Here is a 26301-nt window from a genome sequence, read left to right on the forward strand (position 1 = left end):
ATATGAATTATTAATATAAATTTTAAATGCATTTTAATGTGTTAAATGTTTCTTCCCTTCTTTAATTTCCTATTCTTTTATTTAAATAAAAACTTGAATATATATATATATATATATATATATATATATATAATAATCCATCCAAAAATTCATAATTTATTAATTATAATTTAAATCTTAACACCATTTTATTAGTATTTTAGTTTTGATGATTTGGATTTTAGTTAAATTATATTAACTAACTAATTATATCTTCTAACGGAAATTTAGCTTTCACAATTTATTACCTATCTATAAATATTTTTCTGATATTAATATGTGACAGTTTATTATTCAATTAATTTTAAATCAAAATTTTCATATTTCATATATCTTCGTATGTTCCGTAATAATTCGTGTTTGTAATGAAATCGAACACGTTGGAGTTAAATTTCGAGTAGAATACGTTATAATTAAAAAGTAGCGTCTCTAATTATTCATATTTATTTTAGACAAAAGATATTCAAAATTGTATATTTATAATTAGTTATACATTTATCTATAAGTATTTTTTAATATTAATATATGTTATTACCAGTAGTTTCACCTTTTTTCAACTAATTATAAATTATATTTAAAAAGATATTAATATACATAAGGAGTGTTTTAGTATATGAAACTGTTTAATAGATATCTACTTGTAGACTTTTATTTTTAGAAGAGAGTACCAAACCAAACTTACTTTCATGTCATGCACGAGTCAGTGTCCATGCAGACTACTTTAATAACAACCGTTTGATTTAACGTTTTATTTTTTAAAATTTTGACGGACTGATATAGTTTTTGAAAATAATATTTTAAATTTTATCGAAAATTGAAGAATGACCGGCATCGGTGGATAATTAACCCATTACTTTCCCGTTCGATAGAAGTATGAAGTTGTAATTCATTCCACAGCCCCAAATCAGTGCTTCTCTACCAATACAAACAAACACACCCCGCCTTAGCCTCAGGGTTTAACCCCCTTTCTCTCTTCAAAACCCAATCTTCTTCTCCTCCTCCAAACCCTAGAAATCAAATTAAATTCCGAACAATGAGCTACGCAGCGTTCAAAATGATGCACTCTCCTACCTCAATCGAGACCTGCGCATCAGGTTACATCACACACTCCAACCAACTCCCTAAACTCCCTTCTATTCAGACCGAAGACTCCGATTGGCTTTCGATTAAGCCAAATGTCACCGCTTCGATACCGAATTTAGTTGTCACCGCTGCGAATGTTCTCGAAGTTTACGTAGTTAGAGTTAGTGAGGATAGTGGTGGTAGTGGTAAGGGGAGTGTTGTGGACAAGCGCGGTGGCGTTATGGATGGCATTTCCGGTGCTTCGCTTGAGCTTGTTTGTCATTACAGGTGCACTTTCTACTCGTAATGTATTGTATATAAATTGTGATATGTATCTGCAGTGGTATGATTACGAGAGAATTTGAACATTGCAATGTAGCTTATTGTATTGATATGTGCTTTATTGTCATTAGAGCTGTGTTTCTGATATGTGGTGTTGTGTTATGGTTATAAATTGCAATGTACATTGTGTGTGCATGATAGGCTAATTGGTGAAGTAATATTATGATAGAATTTGAATATAAAATATAGTTTATGATTCAAATGTAGCATTAGAATGCACTAGTTGTAAATATACGGAATTAAATTCTCTTAGCTCTGTTTGCATACCGGAAAATAACTTGATTTTAGAAAATATTTTTCCATTTGACTCTATCATGAAAAATTATGCAAATTTTGAGAAAATGTTTCCTCTTCTGAGAAGGGAAAGTCATTTTATAGGAATTTTCCTCTGGAAAATTTCAATTTTCCCAGAACCGGGGTCATAACAATTTCTAAATTTTCTAAGTTTGTTTAAACTCTGGAAAATATTTTCTTATATGCAAACACACATTGGAAAAGTAGGACCTTATCATACTTTTAGGATTAACTTTTTGTAATTTTTTTTGTCAATAGGTGCATTTTGGATACATAAAGTTTTAAGTATTGTTATGATATAGATTATGACATATGTTGTGTGTGGACATTATGCTATATGTTAAAGAAAGAAAATGATAGAATTTGGATATGAAAATATAGTTTATAATCTAAGTATGAAATTTGGTTTAGGAGAAGTAGAGTTCACTAGATGTATGTATATGAAGTAAAATTCACTTAAAATACATTTGGTTAAATTGCAGTGCACATTGGTGTTTATGGTGCCTATCGAACCTATCCAATATTTGTTTTGTGGCATAATTACTATAAGTACCTATTAAACTCTCTCTCGTAATAATGATATGGATGTAAGAAATATTGGACGAAGTGATTAATGGAGCTAGGCTGTAGACTGAGCTTCCGGCGTTTGATTAAAAGATTAATTTATCTAATATTTGATAAGTAGAACTGTGACTATAAGTTCCTTTTTATGTTTATATCATCATTATAATAAGAAGTGTTGTAAAAAGTGGTAACTGGAGCCAAGCTGTTGACTGAACATCTGTTTTTTAACTAAAAGATTTACTGGTGCTTGTATTTGATTTGTGGAACTGTGACTGTAGTCTGCAAGTTCTTTTAACATAGATTACTGAGACAATCTGCAGGTTACACGGCAATATTTACTCCATGGCTATATTGCCTTGTGGGGGTGCTGATGGCAGAAGGAGGGATTCTATAATACTTACATTTGATGATGCAAAGATATCCGTATTAGAATTTGATGATTCAGTCCATGGATTGCGCACAAGGTAATTCAAATGTTGATAAGCTAATTTAGGTGCTACTACATATATTCCTTTACTCTAATTTTGATATAAATCTTTGATTGTTACGGTACTAAATAATGATGTAAAGGTGGATAAAAGAAAAAATTATAAAAAGATAAGTTGGGGAAGAAGTAACCCCATTAAATCCACTTGCCTTAGGGTGACTCAAAAGAGAAGCATCTGTTTTGATCGTAACCCATAACTAGGGAGCAATCTCAGTTTCAGTGATAAATTTTTAAGATTAAAATCTCGCATCTCCTCATGCAGGAGGAAAAGCCTAAAACTTAACCAATGACAATGCTAATAACATGGAAACAAGTGTAATCAATTGCTGCTTTTCACTAATCTACAAACATGGTAGATAAAAAACAAATCCTTTTATTACTTTACTTCCATAACCTAAAATATTTCCTCTGTATAATATTTTAAGTATCTATTATAAATGAAATATTATTTTAATAGAAATACTAAGTATTTCCTTTAGTTTCTTGCTCATCATCAAGTACCAATTTATCAGTATATTTTTTTTATATATTTCTGTAGTTCAATGCATTGTTTTGAGGGTCCAGAATGGCTTTATTTGCGAAGAGGTAGAGAAAATTTTCCCACAGGACCACTGGTAAAAGTTGATCCGCAAGGAAGATGCGCTGGGGTGCTTGTTTATGGCTTACAAATGATAGTCCTCAAGGCCTCTCAGGTTTCTCTTAGTTTTTACATTCTGATAAATAATTATAGTTATTCTTTTACACTTAAAGATAAGTTCTTAAGAATTCTTGGACATGGTCATACTTTGACATTTAAAAATGTGCCAAGGTTGGGGCAATTATACTGTATGTTATTAATCTTTGACTTAAATATGGAATTCCATTTGTTGGTCAGCTCATCAAGTAGTGTTATATACAAGGGGATATGACCTACAACCATAACATGGTCCTCAGAAGGTCTTGCGGTTTACATAATTTTACAATACCTCTGGTACATATTACACACTAGCTTAATACTAGTATGCCCGTGAGAGTTAGATTATACAAAATTGGGTGGTGACAAATTGGTTAAACCATATCCTATTGAGAATGTTCATAAAGGCCCTAAAGAAACTTTAGGTCTGCTGTGTGGTTTTGCAAGTCCAGAATTGATAACAAGAGAATGATTTTGGCTTTGGAATGCAAGAACCGAGGACCTTACTAAGCCTCGTTTTGACTAGAAATAGGAAGATACCTTTGAAATGGATAAAAGCCTCTTGAATTTCTATAAGCAAAGTGTTGTCACAATCTTCATTAATTCAATTGCACACGATGGTTAATCTTGAAAGTGATAGAAGGGAGAGTTCAATTATATAATCAATATTGCTTTGTTTGTGCATGTCATGCGGTATTAAGTATTCATTAGTTGTATATGTGGTACTAAGAGCAACTTCAATCCAACACTATAACGCTATTATAGTGTAAAACCAACTCCAATGCAACACTAAAATGGCGTAAAGTTTACACTAAATGGATAGTGTGACACCAAATTTGGTGTCGAAAGTACATTTGGTGTAATTTTTAAACCAAATTTGGTGTCTTTCATAATTCCAACAATGGCCTTGCTTTTGTTAATAAAACAAATTTGTTCCCTTTATGTCATAGAAAGATTCCTTTTAGTGTAAATTATAGTGTCAAAAACAAATTTATTCCCTTTATGTTATAGAAACATTCCTTTTGGTGTAAATTATAGTGTCAATGGGTTGGAATGCATTTTATAAATGATGTGATTTTGACACTATTTTTAGTGTAAGTTATACTATTTAAGTGTCATGGGTTGGAGATGGTCTAAAGCATGACTTTTGTAAGTTACTTTGGAATCATGTTTGTATGTATTACATATTTAGGACCTACTCTAAATAGTATTGGATTTTATAATGTTGAGTATGCTGTTATGATCAGAATTTTTGAATTTTGGGTTTTAGGCTGGTGGTTTTGTTGGTGATGACAGTACACTAGGTGCTGGAGGTGCTTCCTGTGCTCGTATTGAATCGTCGTACATAATCAGCCTGAGGGATCTGGAAATGAAGCATGTAAAGGATTTTGTTTTTATAAATGGTGAGACTATTTGTGCACATTCTGTAATGGTGCATTTTTTCTTTGACCGAGTTTCAAATTAGTGGTGATATGAGCAGTTCAATTCTTTTACTTGTCCTAAACAAAGGTTTCTATATTATAAAATTATCTGGCTATTACACCAAGACAAGATGGGGAAAGGAGAAAAGTAGGAAAATATGTAACGTTTTTAAATTGCTCTATGCATTTTCTAAAAGATGTTCAGCCTGATGTTCTGTCAAGATTCTGGCATTCTTTTTTGTTTTTTATAATTATAATTATAATTTGAACTTGATACTGTAGCTAACAATTGATATAAGCTTTCATCACTCACCCTTAATTGTTTAGATGTTCATGTTATAATAGAAACGTTTATCTATTTTGATTGAGACTTGGTAATAAAATATAAATACCAATTTTTTTTTGTAATGTGAACTATGATAGTAGACACTCGAAGTTCTACTCAGAATAAACGTTGATATCATGTGCGGTGAAATTGAAGATAAATATAGATAATCAAAATGCAAGAACTAGAAATTTATGCAAGTCTTTGCGTTTTAGTAATTAATAAGTTTGATCAATTTAGGAGACATGAAATGTAGCATAGCTGAATTCGGAAATATGTCGGTGCTTCTGGCTTTGATTGTGGCCATCTTTCTAACTTCTGGCCGTAAAAGCTAAAGCAAATAGCACCTCAATGGCTTGTATAGAAGTTAAAAATATCATGGCATGGTGTTACAGTTGTGCTTGCCTTGATATGTCGCACATGTTTATTGGGTTTGTTAATTTATAACCAAATGTATATTCCATGTTACTTAGAATTTCCTATTACTTTATATAGGTTATATTGAGCCCGTATTGGTTATTCTATTTGAACATGAGCTTACTTGGGCTGGAAGGGTCTCCTGGAAGCACCATACCTGCGGCATTTCAGCACTTAGTATTAGCACGACTTTGAAGCAGCATCCATTAATATGGTCAGCAAGTGTATGTTCCTTTTGATTTTGACATATGCTTGATATTTTAAGATATTCAAGTAGCCGAGCTTCTATCTATAAATAGCTTTGGTGCAACTGTCTGGGCTCAGTAGCGTTTCTTTGCTGCATTTTGATTGAGTACATATGTGCTTGTTTGGTGTGTTCTTGGAGGCATTTTAAAGACCAAACAAATCTGAAAATATCTCTCATTAACGAATTCACCTTGCAAATATAAGTTTATATGGTCTCAAAAGCAATAGCAACCTAGCTTTTACAAGAACATAAAGTTGTGTTTAAATCTCAAGGCGCGAATTTATCAATTGATAAACAGTAAACGCAGACTTGACAAGCCCTCTTAATGTCTCAAGCAAATACCTGAGTTGAGTGTGCAATGCCAAATTGTGCAACATAAAGATGGGCCAACAGAATTTAATCCTGGATTTGTACCATCTTCAATTTGAGATTTATATTAGCCTAACTGAATTATCATATCAAAGTGGCATTTTCTTTGTTTTGTGTTTTCATATTATACTGGAGCCAATAAAATTTCAGATCAAAGGTTTATGATGCAGTAAAACAAAAAAACTGTATATGAACTCATACCTTAATGTTTCTCCTGGATAAGAATATTAAACACTAATTTTCAAAAATGTTTCCTTTTACTTATTACTTATTTGATTATGTAGCTTAAGTTTCAGGGTCCATGTGATGGTGGACAAAGGTGGAAAAGGGGTAAACAATGGGAAAATTACCTGTGCTCGTAGAGAATTGGGTGTCACAAATAAGTCCTTGGATGTATCAAACAATTATGAATTCATATATTCATCTATATTCAACAATAAGAGATTTTAAGAGTTAAATATAGATAAATCATTACTTGGGAGCCAAGTAATTTCCCAATGAAAAGAAAACTAAATTCTTATTAATATCTTTTACCATGACTTATTGTAGAAAACAAATCCTTATACTATTCTACCAGAATGTTCCTCATAACTTAATATAATTATAATACCTAATCAATTATAATCATTATTATTCATAAATAATAACGTATAATACATTAAAATTAACTTATTAATACCTTGTTCCCCATCAAGCTCCTCCCCTTTAAAAACAACTCGACCACTCTCGTTGCTCAGACTCGGGTATGGAGTGTTGGACATGACACACATCCGAGTGTCGGACTTGGAAATGCTTAAAGTTTAGGACACAAGAACCCCTTATGAATTTCAGATACGAGTAAGGGGATATGACATAATGGACTAATAATATATGTGTATTATATATGATATACTTAAGTGCTAGGTTATGTCGTTATTGTCCCTTATGAATTTATTAATTTCTTGTTCATCAGCAACTGCGGTTAAATACAAATTTATCCTATTTGTGGTATCATTTTTTTATTAATGTTATCTATTTTTGAGAAAACAGGTTCTAAAAGTAGAATATCTATGATTCTTGAATGTTGTGTCATATCTTTTCTCTTCTTGTATTGTCATTCTTGAAAGGTTGGCAATTTCTAGCATTTATACTGACTCACATGTTTTCTTGTTCTAGAATCTTCCTCACGAGGCATACAAGCTTCTTGCTGTGCCCTCTCCAATTGGTGGTGTTATTGTTATTAGCACGAATTCTATTCATTATCATAGCCAGGTAATTATTTGTTCATATTATAGCAATTAAAAATTCCATTTTTGCATCTTCTTGTTTCCTATTTTTGCTCTCTTTGTTTTCTTGTTCTAAACCATCATTTCACTTGGCCAGTCAGCATCATGTATTTTGGCTTTAAACAACTTTGCAGTGTCTGTTGACGGCAGGTCAGATTTTCTACTACTTGTGTTTTCTTTTCCTGCCTTATTTCTTCTTCTAAATCTCACCAATGGTTTTGCAATTTTGAGTTTGTCTTCAGTCTCTAAGCGTAAAATGTTTTGTTCTTATTGAGACCTGTTTCAGTTGTACACTTCCACAATAAGATTTATTTTTCCTATATCTTTTCATAGAATCTTGTATTTGTTGATCAGAATATCTGATGCACCAAGTATATCAGTCTTAAAAATAAGGCTTGTTTTACATACCTTATTGAGAGGTGATCATTACTCAAGTTATTTATAGTGATTTACATGTGAGAATATTTTTTACTACATATAAGTTATCAGATATATTGATGGTTCAGTTAATACTGTCTGAATTGTAAGTTGTAGGAAATAAAAATTAAACATATAATTCTTGAAGTTGCATGTACTTACTGACATTTTGTCAGTTTGAACTTGACAGTCATGTTAATTTGGACTGATTTTTTTTTTTTTTTTTATAAAGTTGTTGGTTAAACATGCGCAAGTGACTTTGGATTTATTAATCTGTGAAGAGGCAATAAATTAAAGAATTCCTTACTCCTGATAGAAAGATATAATAAGTATACAAGTATATAACACAACCTTGGCAAAACAAACAGAGATAAATAAAAGAAAGCCAATAACAACTGAATTTCCTTCTTTGTATACATATTTGGGGGATCTTGTCAAGAGGAGTCTGACTAGTAACAGTGATAGTATCATTAAGGATATTATAACTAGCAGTAGTACTAGCTCACTAAGGGTAGTTTGGTCATTTGACGGAATAAGTAAGCCTAGACTAGTACAAATACCAAACTCAGGTTTCATTTTATGATGTTGAACACTATCAGAAAATGAAATTAGTTTCCACCATCTCTTTCTCTCTCTAAAGTTCTGTTTACTTTCTCTCTCTAAAACTGATTTCTGTGCTTTGTATGTGCAAATCTCTCTGACTTCTCTATCTCTGTGACTTAATTCCCTCTCTTTCTCTGTTTTTCTGTGATCTCTACCTAGAATCTGTTAATTCTCTGCCTTTATTTTTGTATTTCTAAACCCTAGATCCTGACAGATCTATATAATCCTAATTCTCGCACTCGAACACGTGAGAATTCTGGTCCCTCCAAAATAGGAGATTATTGTATTTTGCAGGTGATATATCATTTTGTTTTCATATATGTGTTGTTTCTTTTTGAGACTATGTTCCTCAAAAAGAATTTCTGTTGATACTTTAAAATTGGGGAAATGCTCCAAATAAAAGACATCATTTTATCTTAACAATAGGCTCATACAGTGCTCGACTACTTGGCTCCTCCATCTGTAGTCTCTACTCTTCTGGCTAAGCTCACTACTTCTTTGTTAAGAAATAAAGAGCAGTTTCGGCACAACTTTGAGGTTCAGGAAAAACAATGTAGTAGTTTGGATATGCCCAAAACTTACTACATCCTTTTTTTTTTAAGTTTCTAACGAAAGTGTAGTTACTTGCAGGATTAAAATGTCACGATAGATCTAATATTTTCTTTGTTAGCTTGTTGCGGTCATATTTTTGTTTGATTATTCATCAGTGGTGTACTACTTGTCATGTCTGTTTGTAATCTCCATTCATCCAGTAAGCTTGTCATTTGTCATTGCTTATATTAAGAGTTGAACGCTACTTTCAAACTTTGATTTTAAAGTGGGACGATGTAGTATTTTGAGTTCAATTTGGATTTAATATATACTAATTCTTGACATTTTAGCTCCTATTTAGTTCAAATTCTAAGTTGCCTCTGTAGTTTTATTATATTCAAGGGTTTTCCTTATCCTGTTGTAATCTTACTTTGTTAATTGTTGTTGTGTTAGTGATTAAGACTTTCCTAGCATATACAGAACAGTAGATTTACATCTTATATAAAGTAATACCTTCTATCCTGCCAGTCAAGAGACAACAAGATCAAATTTCAGTCTGGAGCTAGATGCTGCTAATGCGACTTGGTTATCAAATGACGTAGCTATGCTTTCAACAAAAACTGGGGAACTGCTTCTGCTGAAACTTGTTTATGATGGACGGTGGGTGTCCTTATATTCCTCTCATTTTTCTGTGGCAAATTATCCTTCCTACGACCCTAATGGATTTTTATTACTTTTCTACTCCCTCTGTCCCAAAATAAGTGTCACTTTGACTTTCTGCACGTAATTTAAGGTGCAAGGAAAACATACTTCTATACATTATTTTCCAAATTTTCTTTTTCTGAATAAAAATATAGATGTTAAACTTTTTTTAGAAAAAGAAAATTTGAATAATAATATATAGAAGTATGATTTTTTTGCACCTCAAATCATGTGAAAAAAGTCAAAGCGACACTTATTTTGGGACAGAGGGAGTAATATTTACTGCCTTCTGTCTTTACTAAACCTTTCATAAAACTGCTCATATCTTATTTTCATTCTACATTGAATTTTTCCTAAGGAGATTCTGTTGAAGCACTATATTTTTTGTCTGCCTTCTCTTGAGCATAGATACTCTATGAGGTTTATGTGTTTAGAATCTGTCATTAAGGTTACTCTTGGGCTGTTTTGCAGCAAGCAAAATTCTGAATATTTAGACATTTAAATTTAATGAGTATAAATTAAAATTTTTCTGCGAAGACTTTTATGGTTTATGGTTTAATTATGCAACTTTTCACTTTGGGTAATGAATCCTTTAGTAGTTATTCAAGGTTTAAAGTCTTCTCTTTGATATTGTGGAAAGGGAGTGCCTACATGAAAAATTTGATAGTTGATAACGATAGAGATTTGACAATTTCATAACATTTGCCAACTTTTCTTAATGCTTTAAGTTGTACAATACTCAAGTTGACAATCTTGTATATTGCGAGTGTCTATCCTCTTCTAGTCAAGCCAAGGAACTAATATGATCTTGTGGTGTTGAAGGTTTAATGTGGAAGACTTTCATTTGACATTTCATTGTTGATTATGTTGAAGTTGTGTTCAGGTCACGAAAAGTGATGGAAGTTGAACCCATATTAATTTTTCCAACAAACTTAGATCACAAGGAGCCACATATAACTTTTGAAATTTAGTCGATGCATAGACAACATTTTGTTTGTTCTTTATTTCTATAAATGAGTGACTTAGTTTTTAAGGTCTTTCTTTCCTTCCACAGGGTTGTCCAAAGACTTGATTTGTCCAAGTCTAAAGCTTCAGTGCTTACTTCAGTGAGTATTATATCCTTGACCAATTATGAGTTGTTGGTAGGACCAATGGGTTTATCTGTTCTTATTTGGTATTTTAATTTTTTAGGGTATCACAACTATTGGAAATTCATTATTTTTTCTGGCTAGTCGGCTGGGAGATAGTTTGCTTGTGCAGTTTACATCTGGTGTAGGTGCATCTACGTTGCCTCCTGGTATGAAAGAAGAGGTGTGTCCAAATATCTTCGAAGTGTTCTGGTCCTATGCACTTTCATTATTTTTTTATAAGTTATTGGCCTATCAAATCTCTTCTTTTGAGTTTTGACTATGTAAATTTATTGTTTGGCTGTGTATGAATGGAAGATGTTTCTGAAAATTTTAATATATAATATATTAATTGTTCAGTATTAATTAATTCTGTAATAGACTTTGGGACTTTGGAGATAGTAAGCTTCTGTTTTGTTAACCATACAGGTTGGAGATATTGATGTTGATGTTCATCAAGCAAAGCGATTAAGAAGGTCCTCTTCTGATGCTTTGCAAGACATGGTCAATGATGAGCTTTCTTTGTATGGTTCAGGTCCAAATAATGCAGAGTCAACCGAGGTTTGTCATTTTTTGATAAGAGCTCCAGTTTTGTGGATTTCATGTCATGCCCTGTACGAAGGCATGTATTGTTTTAGTAATTAACATTTTTGATTTGTGCAGAAAATATTTTCGTTTACTGTCCGAGATTCTCTGATCAATGTTGGCCCTCTGAAAGATTTTTCTTATGGTTTACGAATTAATGCTGACCACAATGCAACTGGTATTGCTAAACAAAGTAATTATGAACTGGTTAGTTTTGCTGGTTAGCTTTAACTTTATTCAAGTTTTTGTTAGAAGACTGTAACTTATTATGTTCTTTCTTCGTGTTGGCTGGTTCTAATAGTACGATTACATTATTCATGTTTGTCTTGGATATATATCTGCTATGGCTTTTGCTTCCTCAATTGTTACTTAATTGATTTATTCTTATTAGTCCGCTTTCATGAAGTTTTGGATTTGCAGATATAGATGAGAATTTAGAAGTAACTGTTTTTATTTGCAATATTTTATAGGTATGCTGTTCCGGCCATGGAAAGAATGGGGCTCTCTGCGTGCTTCAAAAATCAATTCGACCTGAAGTAATCACTCAAGTATGTCTATATCTGTAGTTCCCTTTCAGTTATTTTTTTTAAAACTTATTGGAATCTTCATTTCTGGAAATTTTAATTTCATGAAAAGTAAAGAGTGTAATTAACTATTTAGCAAAGTAAAGAGTGTAATTAACTATTTAGCAAAACAGTAGTGGAACGTTTGCAGTATGTTTTGAGTGGCTAACTTTTCTCAATATTTTTATTTTACAGATAACATTTAGCCTTTTGTTTTTATTACTTGTTCTTTTTATGTTCCTACAATTTTAGTAGGATTCAGGAACTAGTGACGTGTAAATTTCAGTATCAGACTGCAGCTATAGTTTCAGTAGGATTTAGGAACTAGTGATGTGTATATTTTTCTTTTTATTCCTTCTTAAATTATCTTTCTACCAAACCCATCTATAGTGTCACCTAAATTTCTCCTTTTGATATTCTGAATTTCATATCACAATGTGTTTTCCTGCAATGTAAGATGAAGTAGGATATAATCATTTTAATTGTAATGTCTCTACTCTGTAAATAATCAAACAAGTTGTAGCTTGTTATTTTGCCCAGAAATTGGTTAAAGACCTGAATTTCTTAGTTCTAGTTGACCATATTGTTTTTGTACCAAGGTTTTTGGCTTGGATTATAGCATGCAGTTATCCTCAAGTTTAATTTGTTTAATTAAATCAACTAAGAAGATAACACTTTTTATACTGTATTTGTCATTTGCTGATATAGATGGGGTGCACAGTTATCGAAATGACATTTTCATTTACCCACACACAATACTTTTTCGTATATAAAATTTTCGAATCCGCCCTTTCTTTGGGCTTCATAGTGCATAATAGTCTGCGCCTATATGGAGGAGTAAACTAATACACATCATTGTGTGTCTGACACAAATGCCAATATATCCTATCAGAATGGTTTGATTATAATGTATATGTGACTTGTATTTTTGAAGGAACCTATACCTGGTTGCAAGGGACTATGGACTGTTTATCACAAGACCTCGCGCAGTCATACTATTGATTCTTCTTCCAAGATGGCATCTGATGATGATGAATATCATGCATATCTGATTATTAGTCTGGAGAATCGTACTATGGTAACATTACTAATTTGTTATTTGCTTCTAGTAGTTTAAGTTGCAGGTGTAACCTATGATTTTGCTGTTGTGTATATAGGTTCTTGCGCAAAATACGTGTTGTTTATATGTTATATGAAATATTTATGAGGAACAAATATTGGAGGATTTTTCTATTTCTTTCACTACGAGTATTTTTGTTTTCATTTTATTTCTTGTAATATATTCAAAATCGTTGAATCATTGTTTTGATGTGCCTTTAAACAGTTTTAGTTGTTTTGGTGTCTATTGCTTCCCTATACGGTTGTAGGAGTTGGTAGAGTGTCTGAGCCTATGGGTCCAGTCTCCATTCAGAAGGGCCTCTTCCAATCTGTGCAAGTGGTTATTTGCAACTTTTTTAATCACAAACATCACTGTGCATGAACTGTAGCAAGGGAATGCTTGTTTTGGGTGTTCAACTGTATTTAGCATGATGAACGATATAGTTATCTTATTTGCTGTTAATTTGGAGTTATAATGGTGCTATTGTATTTGCTGCTTCCTTCATCCTAATTGCTTCTGCCACACAAGGCTTGCTATATTTAAGTATTATGAAAGAATGCCACATTGTTTTAAATTTGTGTGCAGTTGTTTCATATAGTTTACAGGTTGAAATTATTTAGCGGTTACAGAACTTTTGTTGTTTTTCTTGCCATTTTTATAATTAATTCATTCCTCTTCCCTAATCATCTTTGAGAGAGGCTTTAAAAAGATGTACTGACCCCAGGGAGGGTGTAGGGGGAACCGAGCCACTTTGCTCTCTGTACAGTCCTTTTTAATTATGATGGTGCTGTTCGTGCATATAGATTGAGTTCGTGCATACAGATGACTTGATGGCTTGTAAAATATATACCTTATGATCAGTTTATTCTGTCAAGTATATGCATCTATCAATGTGCTAAAGTATTCAATGGTCATTGATGGCTCGTAATATATATACCTTATGATCAGTTGACGGGGTTGCTGAAACTGTACGTGAGTTGTAATATTCTGGGACGTAATAGTTAATATGGAATAGCTGGAAGCTTTTTCAAATTTAATTTGGCGATGAAATGGTTTTTTTTTTTATAGGCCCTGTTTGGGAGTTAGCTGTTAGCTGTAGCTGATTGAATTAGCTGTTTTGACTAGCTGATTGAATTAGCTGTTTTGACTAGCTGATTGAAATTAGCTGTTTTGGAAGAAAGTGTTTGGTAAATAGCTGATTGAATTAGCTTTTTGTACTTTACCGAGACACATTGCCAATCATCTAATTGAAAAAGCTCCTCCCAATAGCTTTTTCAAAATTAGCTTTTTGGATCCAAAAAGCTATTTCAATAAGCTAACTACCAAACACTAACATTAGCTTTTTCATTTGGTCAAACATCTAATTTGATTCAAAAAGCTAATTTCATCTCAAAAAGCTAACTTCCAAACACCCCCATAGTATTTGCTGTATGCTGAGGGTATTGATTAGCAATTATGTGATTCATAGGTACTACAAACAGTCAACAATCTAGAGGAGGTTACTGAAAGTGTCGATTATTATGTGCAAGGAAGTACTGTTGCTGCTGGAAATCTTTTCGGACGGTAATTTTACTTTTTTATTTTTGTCCTTGGACTGTGGATTTTTACTTCCTAATGCAGCCATGGGTGATGATAATAACCTATGATAATATAGGGCTTAGTGCTCTTAAGTATATACTCGCCTCACATAGGTGAAATAGGAAGGATTTATAATGTGAATACAGGGAGGGGATTATTGCAGAAACAGAATTTTATTGTATGGACTAATTACAACCATTCCATTAATTTATACCATGTACTTAGATAAGTCTCCTAAGTACTTTTCTCTGTAGTGTCATGATATCCAAACTATTCACAGTATCTCCTGAGTCGTGTGTCAAAGAAATGTTATATCTGTAATTTTTTGATTAACTAAGATGTGGAGAGATTTGTTAGGAACCGAGAAGCAATAGACCCGAATTAAGGAGTTAGAACACATATTTAGGTAAGGAATTGGGTGACTAGAAAGAGACACTTCATGATCTGTTAAAAGAATTAGAGTATATTTAGGAATAAGTTGGAGAGAGATAAAGAAATCTTTCAATATTTATAATGCCTTTCCTTTATTTTTTATTGTTTTTTAAAGTATACTTGTGAGCACATGAACTGAAAAGACAACAAGAAATCCTAATGTTACCAATAGAAAAGGACTACAGGATAACTGACCAGACTAAAGTATGCTCAAGCTAATACAATGCGACTCAAACCAATACAAAACACTAGATTCTGGATGCTGCTTGTGTATTTTTTACAGTCTATCTCCTATGTCAATTTTTGTAACACATCGTCAAGGATAAAATCTTGGGTTTGATTATCAGTTTGCTCACTGAAGTGACCTGCGTTACTTATGAGTGAAGTAATTGAGGTTTCAGAAGTAACTTTGGTAACTAAAATGATATCTTACCCTTCAATCTTGCAACTTGTTTTCATCAGAAAATAAAATTCATAATGAGGTGGAGAGTAATCAGCTTATTGTTGGAGGTATCCAACTGCCTTGTCGTACTTAATTTACAGTAGTAAAGACTAAAGAGTGCATAAATATTATCTTGGACAAATACAATTTATGTTGGTGTTGCACAGAAATTTGATGATATCATGTTTTCTTTATGTACAGGTATTCTATTTCCCTCATAGTCATAGTAGTCCAACCATCTTTGAAAAATGGAACAGTCGTAGATATTGGGTTGATTATCATTTTGCTCACAGTGATCGAGTGACCGGTGAAACTTGCTATTGTAAAGTAACCGAGGTTCAAGATTTCAGAAGTAACTTTAGTGATCAAAATGACATTTAACCCTTGAATCTCGTAACTTGTTTTTATTAAAATTTAAACTTCTCCATAATGAGATGGAATTACCTTTAATGCTTTTAGCAGTTTTTTTGGACAGGTAAACAGATAACAGTCAACCATATGTTGTGTCATTGAGTTGATTACAGAAAAGAAAATTACACTATGATTGGTGAATTATAGCCCATTAACTCAAGACCTTGAAAAAGTTTATGTTGTCCGTTCTGACCAAGTGGTGAAACTCTATTGTTACAGATGTATTAATTTTGTAGACCCTTGTGTAGCAATAACTAGATCTTGCTTAAACAATAAAGTATAATCATCTTTATGTTTAGGGATTATAGTTATTTTTTCTTGTGTACTTCAAGAGGTGATTCCAGACTTCTAACTTGAGCTTTGAACAGGCTTAGAGTAATACAAATCTATGCTCGTGGTGCTCGAATTCTTGATGGTGCTTTTATGACTCAGGAGCTGACCTTTAAGGCTCCAAACTCTGAATCTGGTTCAGGGTCTGAGAGTCCAACAGTATCATCGGTTTCTATAGCCGATCCTTATGTGCTTCTAAGAATGAATGATGGAAGTATTCAGCTTATTGTTGGAGGTATCCGACTGCCTTGTCATACTTATTTTACAGTAGTAAAGAATGCATAAATATTATCTTGGACAAATACAATATGTTGGTGTTGCACAAAATTTTAATGCTACCACCATGTTTTCTTTATGTACAGTTCTTTATTTTCCTCACAGGAGCCTAGCCATCTTGGACCCCCCCACCACCTATCATGCTTTCTTAGTGTGCAGTTCTTTCATTTTCACTTTGTTATCTTAAAAAAAGACTTGCATTATACATAAGTTTGTAGTCTGTTTTTTCTGCTAATATGATGTTCAAAAAGTTGTGGCAGTATTTCATATATTCCTTTGAAATTCAGACACCTTTTTCTCCTTTAAAGTCGCCAAGGGCCCAAGGAAAAGGTTTGGCCCACATATTATCCCAGAAAGAAAATGAATATTCGTGTTTGACATTCAACTCCCACTATATTAGAATTATATTCGGGGGAATCAATAATCTTAGAACTGTCCTCTCGTCTTTCAATTATGCACACACAGCTAGCTAGTTTCACATATATCTATCTGAGGGTAGGTCATGAAACAATCACCTAAATTGTGTGTTTCTCATATAAATTTGACTGCATTTTATTTCACGCTGCAGATCCTTCGTCTTGCACGGTCTCTACCAGCTTCCCAGCAGTATTTGAAAATTCGAAGAAATCGATAGCATCGTGTACACTTTATCACGATAAAGGTCCAGAACCATGGCTTCGAAAAACTAGTACCGATGCTTGGCTTTCAAGTGGTGTAGGGGAGGCAATTGATGGCTCTGATAGTACACTTGATCAGGGTGATGTATACTGTGTTGTTTGTTATGAAAGTGGTATCCTCCAAGTATTTGATGTACCCAACTTTTGTTGTGTGTTCTCTGTGGATAACTTTGAATCAGGGAAGGCCTACCTTGGTGATACTTTTGTTCAGGAATCAGCTAATGATTCTCAAAATCATCTGAGAAAAAATTCCGAAGAGACTGAAAACGGTAGGAAAGAGAATAACCAGAGGATCAAGGTTGTAGAATTGGCCATGCATAGATGGTCGGGGCAACATAGTCGTCCTTTCCTTTTTGGAATCCTGACCGATGGGACTGTTCTTTGTTACCAAGCTTACTTGTATGAAGGTTCAGAAAGTTCTGTTAAAATTGAGGAAATTGTTCCGGTGCATGATTCTGTTAACCTTAATAATGCAAGTAGTTCTAGATTGAAAAATTTGAGATTTGCCCGTGTCCCATTAGATACATATATAAAGGAAGAGATATTGCCTGAAACTCCATCTCCAAGAATTACAACGTTTAAGAATGTTGGTGGGTTCCCAGGATTGTTCATAGCTGGGTCAAGGCCGATTTGGTTTATGATATTTAGAGAACGACTTCGGATTCATCCACAGGTGTGCCTCTGATTATGTATATATAATTTTCTTAAACTATAATTATCTTTGGAGTAGTTGGTCAGTCTTATGTATACTTGTACCCTGTGAATGTAGTGTTTAGTTGCCAAATTAGAGGCAAATGTGATAAATTTCTGTGTTATGATAAACTATGTGTAGAATATGGTTTCAAATTGAAAAACATTAATGCACTTGATGCTTAATATGTAATCGGACATCATTAGGACCTTTATTGGTATATTCTTTATAGTATTAATTGTCTGGGCTTGTTGATGCATCTGGTGAAAAATAATTAACTAAATAAAGTAGTCACTCTTTCAAGATTGTGATCAAGTACATTGTTGCAAAGAAAAGGGAATAGGTAAATTTTTATTCTAGCTGATTTGCAACAATATTATTGCAGCTTGCCCGATACTAAACAATTATTTCTTTAAATTAGTACAGTACTGGCTGCTGCTAGTTTTTTTTGGTAGGAATGCGCATAATAGATAAACTCTTTATGAATTGAAAACATCTCTTTTTCTTTTTTGTCATTTTGAGTTTGTACTTTGATTCACTTCTCAATTTTGTGCAAAAATGGCTCATTCAAAGCCCTATCACTGTTTGTTGCTGCTCTGTAAGATTCCTATTAAGGTTATGAATATAGCCACAGTCTATTTTTCTTTATTTTTTCATTTGAATTGCAAATATTATGATAAGATGATGCCATTACAAGTTCTTACATAGCGTCATCTTTAATTTTTTTTTTGTGTGACAGTTATGTGATGGACCCATTGCTGCCTTCACCATTCTGCACAATGTTTACTGTAATCATGGGATAATCTATGTTACACAACAGGTATGAAATTTTAGTTTTGTTTTTATACTCTCGTTCATAAAAGGCTTCTTTTCAATTTATCTATTTTTCTTGACAGGGTACATTGAAAATTTGTCAACTTCCGTCTTTATTATGCTATGACAACTATTGGCCAGTACAAAAGGTTTGGCATCATCTTTAAATTTGTTTATAGGTCTTTAAGAATTTATCATTGTTAAGATACAGCCATTTTTTTTAACATTAATTTTCCTAATTTTTTTTTGGTCAGATTCCATTGAAGGGCACTCCCCACCAGGTCACTTATTTTGCTGAGAAGAATTTGTACCCACTTATTGTATCAGTTCCAGTAAGTATATCATCTTGCATCGAGTCCATTATTGGTGAAAGAACAGATCCTTATATTACTCATTGTTTATAAGCTAAAAATAACACACGTTTAGAATTTTTTTTACTCCCTCTGTCTCATTTTGTTGTCCACGGATGAAATTCAACATTTTATTCAGTATCACTTAAACAAGCGAAAACTTTGTATAAATACGTATTAGTTTTCATAAAACTTAACAAAATCAAGACTCAGTTTCCGTATTAACTGAATGGGGACAAAATTATTGGGGTAAACATACAAGGAAATGAGGTAAAGAAAAATGGGAGGGATGGAGTAGTAAAGATCCATGACTCCATGATCAGTCTATCTTTTCATTTAATTATTCACTTTTCTGTTTGTGCTTGTTATAGTTTCTTTATTGCACTTTATGTCATGTATGTTGTGTGTATTATCTGCTTTTTGAATTAGTTCGCTCGATGAATGTAAGTTAATACTAGGAGGCTTTAGTTTGGTATGTCTATTCAGTATTATCACTCCTCTACTGTTGATGTACTTTCTGTAGCCACTTACATTGCTCACAGTGTATTTAAAAATATTTTGTTACATTAAACATATGATGTACATATCATATCTGCGTCTTTATAGACTTTTAGAGTGTTTTTTTCTGCTTGATTCCTCTGGACCATCACTTGAAAATTTTGTTAAACTCTTATTGCAGGTTGTTAAGCCATTAAATCAAGTCTTGTCATCTTTGGTTGATCAAGAAGCTGGTCATCAGATTGAACATGATAATTTCTCTTCTGATGGAACCTACGCAGTAGAAGAATTTGAGGTTCGGATCCTGGAACCAGAGAAGTCTGGTGGTCCCTGGCAGATCAGGGGTACGATTCCCATGCAAAGCTCTGAAAATGCGTTAACTGTTCGCGTGGTCACTCTATTTGTAAGTCTTAAGGTTATTCTCACATTTTCTTTATTTTAAGATAGAACCTTCTTTTTTAAATGAGAATCGGAATCCTATGTTCCTATGAGTATACTAATTACCATTCTCATTCTTCTATACTGATTTCTATGCTCTTTATAACAGAATACAACAACTAGAGAAAATGAAACACTTTTGGCCATTGGGACTGCCTATGTACAAGGGGAGGATGTTGCTGGACGAGGGCGTGTACTCCTGTTCTCTGTAGAGAGAATTGCTGAGAGTTCTCAGACTACGGTAAATGTGTTAGTTATTCAATCTTCTTATTGCTACTCCAGTTTTTACATCTATGTCGTTTGCAAAATTATACACATTTCCTATTGTACATTCTGCATGAATTTCACATACAGTGAAATTTCTATTGGTTTCTGGTTGCTGTTGATATTCTTTTTTGGGTTTTTGGATTAGTATGGTCTTTTGGTGTACACTTCTTGATATACAGTTGTTTCATATTTACTATATTATTCATTCACGTGTCAAACATTTGCATGTTTCTTCCAGATTTCCGAGGTTTACTCCAAGGAGTTGAAAGGTGCTATATCTGCCGTAGCTTCACTTCAAGGTCATCTGTTGATAGCTTCTGGTCCAAAGGTTATTTTACACAAGTGGACGGGTTCTGATCTGACCGGGGTCGCCTTCTACGATGCTCCCCCTCTCTATGTCGTGAGCTTAAATATTGTAAGTACCATTTGTCCATTTGTTCCTCTCACTCTTCTTGTTAATCACAGAATCTGAAAATTCTCTTCAAATTATCATTTTACAGCATATAGCAGGGTATCAGCAGATAAAGATATTTCTGAGAAGCTTATACCAATGTTAGCATAAAAGCTGTTACATTTGTTTCTATACAAAATACACGTGGCACAATATTATTGCAGGGTTAACAAGTTCTGTCTCATGCCCAGCCTTCATGCAATATATTCCTCTCTAGTATATGAAACTTAAAAAATCTCTTTACTGCAACATGGCTGCTTTTCTCGGTTTGTAGACGTTAAAAAAGAAGAAATCAAGATTTTCATTTTATGTGTATAACTGTACTCAATCTGTAGATCTATCATTCCATATTTGTATCTAGTAAAAATACATGTCAGGTATCTAAGATTCATTTTCACCCTCAAACTGTGTAAGAGTATTGATTCCATATATTAGGAGATGTAATGGTGAGGAACAATAAGTTTATTTTTGTAAAGTAACTAAATAAGTTGTTTCATTTTTTGCCTGTCAGATCGTTTGCAAGGATAAACACTCTCCTGTTCATTAATTAATTAGAAAAAATAACTTGTGTTTGGAAAGTTATTTTATCTTCACCTGTTACCTGTAAATGCAAATAATAAGCTTTTTGCTGTTTCTTTTTTAGTTATCTTCATTTATTGACTGTAATAATCAAAGTTGAATACTCAAACAATTTTCATTTAAGGTTCCACGATACTGATTTACAATTCGAAAAGTTTAAAGCTCTTTTACACTACAATAATTTCCGATATATAGCTTCTCTGCACTTGCTGACATCTAAATATAGAAGCTCTTAACTCCCAGTGTAGGCTTTGGTTGTGCATGTAAACTCATGTTCTCTATGTTATCAAATATTTTAGGTGAAGAATTTCATTCTTCTTGGGGATATTCACAAGAGCATTTACTTTCTCAGTTGGAAGGAACAGGGAGCTCAACTTACTTTATTGGCCAAAGATTTTGGCTCACTTGATTGTTTCGCAACAGAATTTCTAATCGATGGGAGTACTCTTAGCTTAACAGTTTCAGATGATCAAAAGAATGTACAGGTTAGTTCGTGTAACTATACGAGTACTCGTGATGTTATAGGCACTTTACGATGACAAGCAATACTTACTAGAATACCAATTGTTTTGCTTTGTTCTAGACATACTAGATATCTTTGCTTACACTATAAATCCCTGAAGAACTTTTCTTTGCTGATAGTTGCTTACTTGCTTAAATCAGTTTACTGTCTAACACCTAGCCTCTTCCATGAAAGTGAAAAGGGTTATCCACTAGGTAACAACGTAAAGGATATGAGTTTGGTGACTTTAGGATATTTTAGTAGATAACTTATATTTGATGTGACAATTGACAAAACCTAGTGGTATTAATTCCATCTTAGTCATGTCGCAGCTGCTCTTACATTTACCTTAAAATTTTTGTATTGAGATTAATATATAACTGAGTTCGTGTTGTAAAATTTAATAAATTTTAATTCTTTCATTGCAAAATACGTTTATTAAACAACAAAACTGCAACATGGACTTTACAACTGCAAAACAAATCACTAATTTAGCTTAAAACAGTTTGAGTTCATTGTTTATACAAAATTGCTTATAAAATGATGTTTATAAAATGATGTGATTTTCATCATTTGTCTTCTGCAGATTCTATTATACTAACTTGTTAGTATTCTATGAATTTAATTATTATTGATGTTTTCATATTATGATGTGTTATTGGTAGTTAGTATTTAGTAAAATATATTATAGTATATAGTTTTGTAACTACTATATTACATATGAATGCCTTAGGCCTATACAGACGCCATATCGCTATATTGTGGTGAAGGTCCTTCAGCACCATATACTGACACAATCAGAAGTATATAACATTGTGCAACACATTCTAGTTCAAATTGTTGTAGTCAATAAAATACTACTGAAATCAAATTGTGTTGATATTCTATATATCTTCTTGGAAATCCCCCCCCCCCCCCCCCCCCCCCCCCAAAAAAAAAAAAAAAAAAAAATAAAATAGTAATAGTAGTAATTTGACTTCCTAATTTGCATTGCCTTCACACTCGTCCTCTTTTTCAACTTCATTACACACTGGATTCCTGTATAGAACATTAGAACCACATGACACATGCCGGTATCAGTGTTTTTTTGGTCAATCATCAAAAGATATCCTAGTTAATTACCATGTTAAAGTTTAGTTGTAGATTAATGAAAGTTGTGAAGTATTCTTAACTAACATTCCAGTTAATGTATTTGGATTTCTTCATTGTATTAAAACAGATATTCTACTATGCACCCAAGATGTCAGAGAGCTGGAAAGGACAAAAACTTCTTTCTCGAGCTGAGTTTCATGTTGGTGCTCATGTTACCAAGTTTCTGAGGTTGCAGATGCTTCCTACACCTGATCGAACCAATGCTGCTGCAGTCCCTGACAAGACAAATCGTTTCGCTCTTTTATTTGGGACTCTGGATGGCAGTGTCGGATGTATTGCACCTCTAGATGAATTAACATTTCGTAGACTTCAGTCCTTGCAAAAGAAACTTGTTGAATCTGTGCCACATGTTGCTGGATTGAATCCAAGATCTTTTCGTCAATTCCATTCGAAAGGAAAGGCTCACCGGCCTGGTCCAGACAGCATAGTTGACTGTGAACTTCTTTGTCAGTAAGTACTTGTATTTCCTGCACTTTGATTTTCAGTTGGAGAACAAAAATCTATTTAGTATACACCTGTGGGTGGTTTTGTGCTACATTTCGTAAGTGAATGTTTCTATTGGAGCATGGTCAAAGGAGTTCTTTTCCGTCATTTTGGGTTGATGGGTTTTTTTTTATTTCTGGTTTTGTCTCTGTAAATGGTATTGATGATCAAGTTGGCGGCTTAGCTGTGTTTCAGATGCTGTTATAGACCGCCACACCTAGTAACACCAGACATGTGGGGTCAATTTTATGTTCAAAAGTTTGTTACCAACAACAAAAATCTTCCAACTGATTTAAGAAATCCGTCTTCTAATTTTTGCAGGTTTGAAATGCTTGTATTGGAGCAGCAGCATGAGATTGCTAATCAGATAGGGACAACACGTTCACAGATTGTGTCAAATTTAAATGATCTTGCTCTTGGTACAAGTTTCTTATGAGGAACAGCCTGTTAAATGACAAACTGCGGGGAATTAGCGTGACAAATTAGGTAGACCACTGACGGGCTATATACCCTAGCTTCTTGTTTGTAAATTGTGATGAAATCTCCGCAGAACTGTATTTGGATGGCCTTCTCTGTTATCTAGCTGGCTAATAGCATATGTTGTAGAACATGTGGTGTAATTATTCTTTATCATACGATTAGAATTCTAGAGGTAGTGCTAGACCTGGAATTAGAGCGAAAACATGTACCTTTAGATATATTGTGTAAGTTTGTTGTAGAATCATAGTAAAGACTTGTCTCGTTGATTGTATTGAGTCGAGAATAGAAAGAAGATTTCAAATTTTATTTTCAAATAACAAGTCTTAGTTTAATTAGTTCTTGTACTCCCAACACTCGAATCAACTATTTCCGTTTTCATCAATTATGTCACGTTATTCGGGAATTTATATTGTGATCAAATTTAGATTCCTTAATATTACTGAATAGGATATAATAAAATACCACTAAAATAGTGGAGACGCCATGGATGATGGCGATGATATTTTTTTGTTCTTTTATATACATATCTTCATTTCAGGGGAGTGAAAATGAAATGGATACTGCAGTAACTTTGTTCATTTCAAAATACAAGTTACTTGGAAAGACTTGGTCTAAAGTGTATGACAATTGACAACTGACCTCATATGTCCATGCAAGGGTGACATTTTTTTTTGTAATACAGGGGATCAGATTCTCAAACCTTCTTCCCTCGTATAAATCTCTCTTTCCTTGTTAACAATAAATTTATCTTTTCGTTTGTAGAAATGATGAGCTTGACAAGGCCGGACCTAGGTGTCTCCTATATAAATACTTGGTAGCTTACTGTTAGGTGGTCTTGTGTTCGATTTTCGACTTCTCCGAGTCTTACAAACATTTGTACAATTCTTCAATATAGAAATAGAATGAATTTTACTGCACACTATATCCTAGCAAGTAGCAACAAACCTTGCTATTTGCATCATAATTTACAAATATATTATTTTGTTGACCCGAATGGACACACCACAACTGATAAAATCATTTTTCATAAAAACAAACCAATTCAACTCTTAACTATTCCAAACGGGCACACCCGTGACCATCCATCCCATAATTAGAAACCTTGCTAGCAGCCATGGGAGTAATTCTCCTCCTAGCGCCACTTGCCTTGATTCTAATGGAAAAATTGATAATTCCATTCCGTTCCATATTATAACTCAAAATATGCAAATAATTTTGCGGTCCCGTGAAATCAGACGCCGGAATCCGCGCCCTCCCGATAAATCTATCGGTGCTAGCTGAGACCTTGCATTGCACGTCAATGTTGAGAAAATGTACATGCATGGTCATTTGCACGTCAAGCTTTTCGTTCCATGCAGGGTAACTTCCACCTGTCATGTCCAATTTTGTTGTGTTAAAATTCTGTGTGGACCGTCACAAATGTGTTCCTTTTCACCGATTTTTTCCTGTTGATGCGAAGACCTTCGCAGGAGATAATTGTGATTTCAAGAGTATAAGACGACGGGTGTTACTTGTAATATATCTAGCAATCAACCATAGAGATATATATCATATTTTTCCGGGGAAGATGAAGAGAAAGAAGCGGGAAATAGATCCGTTGGTTCATGAGATTAATGCTTTGGAAAAGTCCAAGTAAAAGCGTAAGAACAGGGGCCGGTTTTTTCTACTCATTTTCGTGCCCCAGCCGTATAGTACAACACAGCGAGTTGACCAAGTCAACAGAGTGGCTTGTTTTATCGTTTTACAGTATATTTTTGGTACAATTTGCGCTAAGAAGCCAACAACAGTTTCAAGTTGCTGAGAAGATTCGACTTGCGTCGACTTACCAAACACGTAGTTTTAGGACATAATTGTATTTGCTCATATATTTCACATCTATTTTTCGCAAGGCATTGTGATTACAAATATGTGTTTTTAGGTCATTAGTTTAAATTATTCTAGTCCAACTAACTCGAAATGATAATTACTTTAAATTCATTTTCATTATATTATAATATTTTATAAATAAATGAATCATATTGAAAGAAATGAATATTTTAAAAATTATAATATAATCCTTAAATTTAATGAAAATAATATAATTATCGGAGAATTATAAACCCTTCAAATATGATCCGGAGAATAATTTCTGCTAGTTTTAAAGTGAAATGTAATTATTTAAATATACGATGGAAGTGCCACGAGAACAATTTCTATTAGTTTTTGAGTGAATATATCTAACATCAGTATTTGGGCTTTTTGTAAGCGCATTATTAGTTTTTCGGTGAATATATGTAACATCAGTATTTGGTTTTTTTGTAAGCACAAGCAAATAAATAA

The 26301-nt window shown here is 33.2% G+C and overlaps 1 protein-coding gene across 1 annotated transcript; it reads left to right on the forward strand.

Annotated features, from left to right (window-relative positions):
• The first annotated feature begins 899 nt into the window (after window positions 1–899).
• On the forward strand, window positions 900–24317 carry LOC108209192 (cleavage and polyadenylation specificity factor subunit 1). The gene is made up of 26 exons (XM_017379975.2): window positions 900–1389; window positions 2622–2765; window positions 3327–3480; window positions 4732–4864; window positions 5703–5848; window positions 7396–7491; window positions 7603–7655; window positions 9585–9716; window positions 10813–10864; window positions 10950–11069; window positions 11315–11446; window positions 11549–11677; window positions 11941–12018; window positions 12968–13111; window positions 14601–14695; window positions 16364–16560; window positions 17170–17951; window positions 18709–18789; window positions 18866–18931; window positions 19037–19114; window positions 19812–20033; window positions 20178–20309; window positions 20574–20750; window positions 21665–21850; window positions 23087–23469; window positions 23824–24317. The coding sequence occupies exons 1-26, from the start codon at window positions 1073–1075 to the stop codon at window positions 23936–23938; spliced, it is 4344 nt and encodes a 1447-aa protein (XP_017235464.2). The 5' UTR covers window positions 900–1072; the 3' UTR covers window positions 23939–24317.
• The last annotated feature ends 1984 nt before the right edge of the window (window positions 24318–26301 follow it).

Source organism: Daucus carota, chromosome 2 (assembly GCF_001625215.2).
Source record: "Daucus carota subsp. sativus chromosome 2, DH1 v3.0, whole genome shotgun sequence".
Taxonomy (NCBI): domain Eukaryota; kingdom Viridiplantae; phylum Streptophyta; class Magnoliopsida; order Apiales; family Apiaceae; genus Daucus; species Daucus carota.